At 47.4% G+C, this 9796-nt stretch overlaps 1 protein-coding gene across 1 annotated transcript; it reads right to left on the bottom strand.

Annotated features, from left to right (window-relative positions):
- Positions 1-6812: 6812 nt before the first annotated feature.
- On the bottom strand, positions 6813-9527 carry LOC142570263 (uncharacterized). Its single transcript, XM_075678662.1, has one exon. The coding sequence runs from the start codon at positions 9525-9527 to the stop codon at positions 6858-6860; it is 2670 nt and encodes an 889-aa protein (XP_075534777.1). The 3' UTR covers positions 6813-6857.
- Positions 9528-9796: the final 269 nt, after the last annotated feature.

The following is a 9796-nucleotide window of genomic DNA, read 5'->3' as shown; positions in this document are numbered from 1 at the left end:
AGTTGGCCTCGTTACTATTACAGATAAATACGACAACTGTGATGTATAATGTGTCAAGTCTTCCGTAGTACCTGGGCACTCCTACGCGGTCATTCCGTAGTACCTGGGCACGCGGTCATATGACAACGTGACTTTTAGAAGAGAACAAACATACTTACATCTAAGGGCCAGTGGTTTATACAGACACCTCTAATACTCCCTTTCAAAAAATCATCTTTCAAATAAATCTCCCCCTCCCCTTCTTTCTACTGCGCAGGAGGTATTTCGATATGCCGGAACGGTGGGAACAGACCTAAGGACAGACAAAAATATATTGTCAGTCTCAACTAAATCTACGTTGACGTCGGCGCAATGTTAATAATGTAACTGCTTCGAAGCGACCGGTTACGCGGAGATTATGTGCTGCAGTGTCTTTGTTTATCGTGAACAAGGGATAATGCTTCTATTGGCAAGCTAAGCTTGAAAGTAAACTAAAACCCAGTTGCATATATATGTAGCGGCCTCAGTGCACATACCCAGTAGCCCCAGGGACATACCCATTGACAAACACCGTGGCAAACCCACTGACATTACAAACCCACACAGTACACCTATACCCAGTGACAATACAACGTGATAAAAGCAGTCAGTGCGCATCTTACATTGCGGCTGCCGGCTTGAATTCGAAAAAACGGGACATGTTTGCAAAAAAACAGCAACCAAATGACCCGGGAAATATCGAAGCCCATAGAACGGCAATATTGAAAGAGAAATGTCTCAGTGTGCCATCTGTTTTGCTATCGACAAGGAAAAGGTATATTTATCTGCCACCCCCTGGCCACGCCGCATTTACCGCATGTATGCACCATTGTGTTTGGATGACCAACCTCTGCTTCTCTTTTTGTTTTTCATATATGTTATGCCTCTGACGACTCGCTCTAGCGTATTTAAGTGTTCGTCTGCCACAATAATAAATTAGCTGATAGACAACCCAGCGTGTCGTTTGCCATGTGCCTTTACCTGTTTTCATGTCTTTAGCGCTGTTCTCGTCTCATAGTGAATAACCACTTAGCCGATGTTTCACGTAAATTAACCCTCTATCACCACTTATACCGCAATATATAAATTTGGAAATTAGCGCGTCGTAGTTGGGCCCGAGCGAAACCTTCCTCTTAGATGAAGCTTTAGCTCGGGCCCAACTCCTACGCGGCCTATTCAAATGCATGTAAAACGCAGAAACGTTTTTTCTGAGATAACCCCTCGACCGATTTAAAAACAATTTGCTGCATTTGAGAGAGAAAGTTAAATTCTAGTGACTGTTGGAAGCGGAATTTCGATTTAGGATATGAATTTTATTTAAAATATTTTCAAAAATACGAAAATTCGGAAAGAGAATAGAAGCACGAAGCTTACAAACTAATAGCTCTGCATCAAGAATAGATATCGCGGTTATGTAAAGGGCATACAGTGTGACAGTCAAAGTGGGCAATCTGATATATCAATTCATATCTTACGTGAATTCGTTACGTTGTATACAAGGGTACTGCAAAAGCGTTATTTCCATATTACTAAACTTTTTGAGATTCATATACAATATATCAATTTTGTCCGCTTTAGATGTGCTATTAGATGCAATTCACAGAATTGTATTATAATTTCTCATTGCTGAGTTAGAGTTGTAAACTTGATGGTTTCGCGTTTTGAAATTTTCTGGTATTTGCCAATGTTTTATAAAACATTTATGACCTAGATCAAAAATTGAAAACCAGTAGTCACTAGATATTAAGTTTTCTTTTTAAATGCAACAAACCTCATCAAATTTGGTGCAGTGGTTGCCGAGAAAAATGAATTCTCCTTTTACATGTATTTAGACAGGAGCCCCCGAACTAAAGCTTCCTCTTAAGCTTCGCCTTTAAGGGTGCAACGCGATGGCATTCAAAGATACCTGACTGTTTGTCACGCTTCCCGGTAACCGCAACTTTCTTTTTTTTTTTATTAGCCACCTTCGCGCGGATGCGCGGAGGCGAGTGCCATCTGGACGGTGTTGCTGCAACGAAATGAGTGCGGTGCGCCGAGCTATGTACGGTAGACTTGTTGCAAAAGGGCCTGCGTGGTTGTGGTTCGGAATGACTGTTCGTGAAAAGCCGTTCCACGCAAAACGCCGACACTGGATTTTTCATGACATGGGGCCCTTAACGCTATCGCGTTATTACATCACAGCGGTGTGCACAATTTATATTTACAGTTATAGCAACCAAGAACCCCGTAGAAGAACTGAGCTTCCAGACGAGGTGCACGGGCCACTAGATTTAGGAATACTTAGACAACTTCGCCGAGAAAATTCTTAACGACAAGACTAAGAAGTCAAAGCACGGACGTTGAGACCACATTATGATAAGCGTTTATTATGTTCATCTAGCTTTATATCTTGAAACTCGTTCGCGATGAGTGGTCCCAGCAGAGCATCGCTGAAGATGCGTGGATCGGTGTCCACGTGCGATCCAATGACGACGTCGAACAGGCGCGCCTTTTTGCGGCAAGCACGGAAACAACGTGAAATCCCGTACGACCTCGAAGCGCTCGGTGATTGGCTTCCACAGCCCGTACACGAAAGCATTAGGAACCGCCCGGAACCGGCATAAATCATTCCGATGCCGCGGTGGCGGCGTATTATTGTCGACGACGATTCCGCGCCGGTGAGTGATGGCGCGTTGCCGAAGGCGGCCGGTTCCCAGCCTGCCGGCGCAAGCACCCACGCGACGAAGCCCGCGGAAATCGCAAACGAGAAATGCCGCAGCCCTCTAGCGTGCATTCGGCTTCGTTATTTCTTTTTTGCTTTGAGGAATTTCTAAGAAGCTTAGCTTCCTCTGTCGACTAGCGTTCACGAGGGAACCAAACGCCAGATATGTCCATTGGCGATTGACGCAATCTCGTGGCAGCGCCAGGTCGGGACTTTTTCCTCATATTTTATTTACTGAAGAAGCATATAGAAGCAGTTATGTGGCGTCTGTATTGGTTATCCCAGTTTCGGCGGCGCTTTAGGACATGCGGAAATTGCTAAACGTCGGAAGGTTTGTCGTCCACGCGGGAGGACGCTATTTTAGGCCGGAGTGAGATTTATTTTCAGCGGCAGATATCGTGCGCGTATCTACGTTTCCGCAAGATTATGTCACTCAAGTAATACAAAAAAGGTGGAGAAGAAGTATGAGAAACGGGCAACGAGAAGGTAAACAGTGCAATATGCCTAGAATCATTAATTAAAGTGTTGGCGACGGCTGCACGAGAATTCGGCATCTTAAATATAAGGTCGGCAACTTTTCCGCCTCACTGCTTTTTACCTAAACACTCATACAAAACTAGAAGGCTCCAGTAAATCCATGTCACGCAGGAAAAAGACGATTACAGGCATGACAATCACTTCCGAGCTGTGGTGGTCCCCTATGGCGATGAAGCCTCTGCCATCGCACATCGTCGCTTGGCCATTGCTGTCATCACCACAAACCGCTCTGGATAGGCGTTTCGAGTGTGCGCTTTATCCTCGACGTCCTTGGAGTTCTCGCATCGAATCCCTACAACGTGCTACACAATTCTGTGCTCATCGTGCTCCCAAAAAAGAAAAAAAAAGAAAAAAAAACACGGAAATATGCGTTCACATTCAATGCGCAGTCCGGAGGAAGTGGTAGCGGTAAAAAAAGCACCGCTTTTTAAACGAGTCCTATAGTGGTATAAAGTTTTAGCGCGCCTAAGGTCAACACGCATTTTTTTTAAATTTACGCAGACGAATACAGTTACATGTATATTTAAATTCCAGGCTGCTCTTTTGATCACGTATGTTGTTGAGTACTACATTTTCTCAAATCAGAACAACGTCAACTGCGTTTAAATTTATCCTTTCCATACAGCTTGTTCGCGAGTACATCGCATATTTTGTTTCCTTCGTTTTCTTTTATTCCGGTTTGTTTCTTTCCGCGGCCACATTTTGAAGCGCGCTGCTGTCGCTCCTTCTTATCATGACCCACGGAAGAGCAGTCGTCCTATATTCGAATAACTCAGCTGCGCGTATTCTGCGTTTGTGTAGCCAGAAAAAAACAAATCAGCTGCGCATAGCCCCGTTCATGAACGCAGTATGTCTACACAGAGAAGTGGACCAAGTATCCTGCGTGGTGGTGTATAGTGGCTATGCCGTTGGCACTGCTAAGCCCGAAGGTGCGGGATTTAATCCCGGCCGCGGCGGCCCCGGTTTCAAGGGGGCGAAATGCAAAAACGGCCCATTGGGTGAACGTTAAATAGCCCCGAGTGGTCAAAATGAATACGGAGTTCCACACTACAGCGCGGCTCATAATCATATTGGGATTTTGGCACGTAAAACTCCAGAATTAAAGAAAGAAGAAAGAGAGAGAGTGATAAAAAAAGAGACCCAATTTATTTATGCTGAGCATTTCTGAAGCCGAGTTACCGAAGACGTCGACGCAGATAAGAAAAGAGAGAACAACGGTTACACGGATTGCAGACCGGAGAATTTAAATAGTAAGTTTTTAAAAGCTTCGATAAAAAAGGAATAAATATTCAAGCTATACCGTTTTATGCGCCAGAACCACGATCTGATTATGAGGCACGCCGTAGTGGGTGACTCGGCAATAATTTGGACCACCTGAGGTTCTTTAGCGCGCACCTAATTCTAAGTGCACCGTTGTTTTGCCATATCGCCCACATCGAAATGTGGCCGCCGTGACTGGGATTTGATCCCGCGACCACAAGCTTAGCAGCCTAACCATTAATCAACGACGGCGGGTAGAAAGAAAGAAAGAAAGAAAAAAAGAAAGAAAGAAAGAAAGAAAGAAAGAAAGAAAGAAAGAAAGAAAGAAAGAAAGAAAGAAATAAAGAAATAAAGAAAGAAAGAAAGAAGTCTTTCATACGCAAAGACAGCCGTACTTCCTTTCACTAGACGACAGCTGAATAATTTCCAACTTACGCTTAATGGGCAAACTTTGATGTTTGTGAAAGAGCATAAATTCCTTGGAGTTATTCTTGACCGCCAGCTAACATGGGAGTAAAGTTTCGTTCGTTCTCCGTCCTCGCTTCACCGTTGGAACTTGAAGCTTCTCGGACGATGATCGGCAGTTGATGATCAAACGCAGACAGGAAGCGATGCAGATCAGATGTACAAGAAATATTTATACGCAAACTTTTCTATATACATGGCAGGTAAAACAAATACATTACAAAGTTGAACAATTTAGAAACAAAGTCTCACTCTTCGACTGTCTCAATGACTGTTAGAGCCCAGACTCGTTTTAACGTACATAGCACGGAGCCTCACTGATCTATCAGCAATCCTGATTTCAGCCAAGTCTAACGTACATGGTACGGAGCCTCACTGATCTATCAGTAATCCTGATTTCAGCCAAGTCTGAGGGACAGCATGTCGTCCTGATTTTTATAGCCCAAATATACAAAGAAAAAAAGACGGTAGGGCCGTTGGCCCGTCCCACAGGTTCAGTTGCCAATCAGGGTCAACCGTTTGTTAAGCCACAACCCACAGGGATGGGCTTACTCTTAAAAATAAACATATTGGAAAACAAAGCTCTTTTCCTTCTTCGCCAAAACTCCGTTGCCCTCTCATTTCTCCGTAATTAGTGACGGGCTCAGCAAAACACGCCAGGCCCGAACAAGTTATCGCTAGACCGTTTCAAATCCCAACGGCGTCTAGGCCGCAAATGTCTCGGAAGCAGGGGCATCGATACCACGTAGTGCGGCCGTACTCAAAGTTTGTCCGCGTGGGAGACTGATGGCCCTCCTTGTCCTTCAAACTTATTGTCTACAAGACAAAGTTCTCCGAGTGCGTGTTTCCAAGACGCCGTCGTCCGAATGCACTCTTTACGTGTGCACCGCATTCCTACAGCGTGCACTGTAAGCTGGCCTTCGACACCCCACCGGCAGTCGCACCCAACAACAAGGCTGGCGATTGCGTTCCGGACGCGTAGAAGATTAGGTCCATGCTCACTGCATACGGAACGGGGTCAGAGTTGCTAAGCCCTTCTTAACCTCGGCGGCGCCTCCAATTAGTCAGGCACTCGGGAGCCATACTCACAATACCTTGTACAGCGGTCCCTTTCAAGGCTGGTCTGTGTGGACTCGTGTGACCGTCGGCGGACTGCCAACACCGTGCGCACAATGCCGACTTCCCGGAATCGGCACTCGCCCACCTGGCACCTGCCGCGACGCGTCACCCAACACCGCGCGGTGCCTGTGACCCCACATAACACAGCAACTGTCGCCCGGCTGACACGGGGCAAGTGAACCCCCTCTCTATGCACAAAGCACGTGGCCGATTCGTGACACTTAAGAACCCGAACAATCAGAGCGACCTTACACGTCCCTCCTAAAGAGTATACTGGGCTCACAATGTGCCCAGCTATACTACAAGAGCCAAAGGGCGCTGTATCGTAAAATTTAGGCTCTGAAGGTTCCGTCAAAGAAAATTGACATACGCTGCCCAACACGGGTGCTGCGGAGCCCGTAAGGAACAGGAAAATGAACTAAAAGGACCACAAAAAAAAAAACAATATTTCACAGCGATAAAAGAAAAGGGCGAAAGCTCAACACATTCATGACAGTGAGCATACAAAAGAAACACTCATGTATGTACAGGAACACTCCAACGCACTGCACGGCACAACAGCAGCAAAGTAACATATGCAGGTTATATACATAGTATGTCCACAGTCTTATAACCCTCACACACAGGGACGACAACAACCACAGAAAGTTCCATCAAGGCTGAACTGTCCCACGCACACGTCCTTCGGGTGAACGGTAACATTCACGCCTGTCCCAGCTGGCATGGCTGTTTTTGTCTATCCTTTCTTTTCTGCTCTTTACTCGATTGGCTCCCATGAACGATTCGAGAGCCTTGATAATGCATCAACATTGGCGTTACATGTTCCTTTCCGGTGACACACCGTTACATTGTAGCGCTGTAGTGAAAGCGCCCATCTTGCTAACTTGGCCCCCTGCGGGGTGCTGGTTGTCAAATATGACAATGGGTTATGATCAGAGACAACATTCACCACTGCTCCGAAAAGCCAGTAGTCAAATTTCTTGAGTGCCCAAATAATAGCAAAGGCTTCTCTCTCTATAGTCGACCAGCGCGCCTGTGTCGGATGAAAGCGATGGCTAGCAAAAGCGATCGGCTTTTCTTTTCCGTCCGCTGACATTTGAGCTAAACAGGCACCGGCCGCCGTCGCCGACGCATCAGTGAATAGCCAGTACGGCTGATGAGGCTCAGGCGTGTTCATGGCGACAGCCTGACAGAGAGTTAACTTTTGACTTTCGAACGCGCACTGCGCATCTTCCAACCATGGAATTGAATTAGGAACCCCTCGCCTTGTCAAAGCTGTAAGCGGGCTCCCCGCATCGGCGTAGTTCTCTCTCAGAGTTGAGGGCACCGCAATTTCACCCGTCCAAGTTTGCTGCAACATTGATAGGGACCCATTTGGGTTTCTACCATACAATGGCCTGAACGGCGCCACCCCGGTGGTATCATGCGGCACTTCGTGATACGCCCACAGAACAAATGGGATCAGCTTATCCCACTTTCTTCGGTCCCGTTCCATTACATGATACAACATATTTTTGAGGACTCTGTTCCATCTCTCAACCACTCCGTTGCCCTCAGGGTGTTCGGCAGTGGAGAACCTGGGTGAACAGCCCAGTTTTTCTAACATTAACTGTGTCAGTTGAGATTTAAAGTTAGTACCTTGGCCTGAACAGATCGTTCCCGGCACTCCAGTACGACTGAAAATTTCCAGTAAAGCCTCGCATGTGGCCCTCGCTGTCAGGGATCGGAGCGGCACTGCCTCATTGCGTCTTTCTTCTGGTAGGACCAGTTGTCTCACTTTGACTCCCGCTAAGGAATCCCAATGGCACAAAAGTCCGTCTGACACGAACTTGTCAGCTTTGCCGTTTCTAGCATTATTCCAGGCCTTTTCCAGGCTTTCATCGGCCAGCTGAGCAGCTCGAAATTCCTCCCGCTGACTGGGCACCCCATTGACATCTTGTATCAAACTATTCCCTTGCAATTTAGGGATTTCATCTGTCGTTTCCTCGCAACTTAGACCGCAGTCTGGCTCGGTATTATCGACCATTTCAACTGATCGAACTCCAACGGAATTGGCTACCCGCGGAATACTTTCTCGTCCAAACTCGTCTTTTTCCTGCGCCTGTAGTAGTTCCCAATCTTCCTTTGACAGCAGGCAGTCAACCCCGTTTGCAAGTTCGTCTGTAACCGCGCACACCAGATCGATCCTCTGCGGTTGTATCACAGCCCCCGGGCGATGCTTGCCTACGGGCAGCGTAGCTAGGTTAGCTCGAATGGTGTTTCCGAATGCCGACTCGAGTCTTACTGTTCGTGATGGCTCCTGTAACACGATGGGCAACATACTTTTACGGACCACCGTTATCTCACTACCTGTGTCCAACACAGCTACTGTTGCTATACCCCCGCACACGATAGGGATGAGGTCCAGCTTTGACCTCCCTGAACTAGCATTTTGAGCTAAGACTTGTACTCTAGCGCTTAGCACCCTTTCTTGCTCTGGTGGAGGTTCTTCACTTACAACAGCAACCTTCTGTACCCTTTGTTTTTGCACAGTCGGCGCCTTCCCCTGCTGTTCTTTATTTGAAGCTTTTGGGCAGTCTCTGGCTAGGTGACCCTGTACATGACACACGTGGCATTTTAAGTTTGTCCTCTGCGGGCTAGCTAGTTTTGAGTGCTGCAGCAGTGAGGCTGTTGCGGCTGGCTTAGTTGCTCGTCCTTTCCCTTTAGCTTGCTCGAAAGTCTCCAGCACTTTCGCCACCTCCACTGGCTTAAACCACTCTTCGCCCTCCCGCAAAAGAACATATTCAAGGGCTTCTGAGCTTAGACTGGCTTTCATACGGTCAGCGACCATAAGCTCCGTCATAGCTTCTTTTGTGTTTGCATGGCGAGATTGAAGGTAATAGGCCAAATAAGTTCTAGCTCGGGACGCGAACTGAGCCCAAGTTTCCTCCTTTCGTTTAGATGCCTTTTCAAACCTCCCCAAGTATTCAGCTGGCGTGAGCTTAAGTTCATCTAGTACCGCCTTCTTTACAGTCTCGTAATCCGTACATTCCTCATCATTCAGGCTACGCAACAGATAACGGACCCGCTCAGTCAGCGCAGGCATGATCAAATGTACACGGCTATGTGCTGGTACTTGAAAAGATGCAAACAACTTTTCGACCTCATCAAACCATATCGGAACGTCAGCGTCACACGGCAACCGGTATGCCTTAAGCACCTTAGCACATTGTGCTATTCCATCCGTGATGGCACCGCGCCGATCGCTTCCTTCCGACACCGAAGGCGGCCTGCCCGACTGCTCAAGCTCCACTCTCCGTAGAGCAATGCGCTCGCACTCTAGCTGTAGGCGCGCCTTTTCCAGCTCCAGCTCCAGGCGTCTCACCGCCATGGCTTCTGGATCCGTCGTGCTCGGAGCCTGCGCAGCGCCTTGCGCCTCACTATCCATTTCAGTATACGACGTCTCAGACTCGGTCTCTCCGACGCGTTGCAGCTCCTGCCGTCTCTGACCCTCTGTTTGTTCAGATGCAGTATCAATGTTTACGTTAGCCTCAATCACATTTGCTGTTCTGCGCGTGAACACCATTAACCTCACTGAACAACAGCCATGCCAACCTAGACAAAACGCAAGGAATCCCGCTCACCCGTTGCTGCTGGGGGCGCCGCCTGACGTCCTTGTCCAGATGAATTGCAACCCTTGCGGAATTCGCTGGTGGC

The sequence above is a fragment of the Dermacentor variabilis genome, chromosome 2 (assembly GCF_050947875.1).
Source record: "Dermacentor variabilis isolate Ectoservices chromosome 2, ASM5094787v1, whole genome shotgun sequence".
Classification (NCBI taxonomy): domain Eukaryota; kingdom Metazoa; phylum Arthropoda; class Arachnida; order Ixodida; family Ixodidae; genus Dermacentor; species Dermacentor variabilis.
Note: the sequence above shows the minus strand (reverse complement) of the source record. Positions and strands in the feature narration are given on the sequence as shown.

Bases quoted from the DNA above. Each gene is read 5' to 3' on its own strand.
- LOC142570263 (XM_075678662.1), bottom strand. From the start codon at position 9,527: ATGGATAGTGAGGCGCAAGGCGCTGCGCAGGCTCCGAGCACGACGGAT.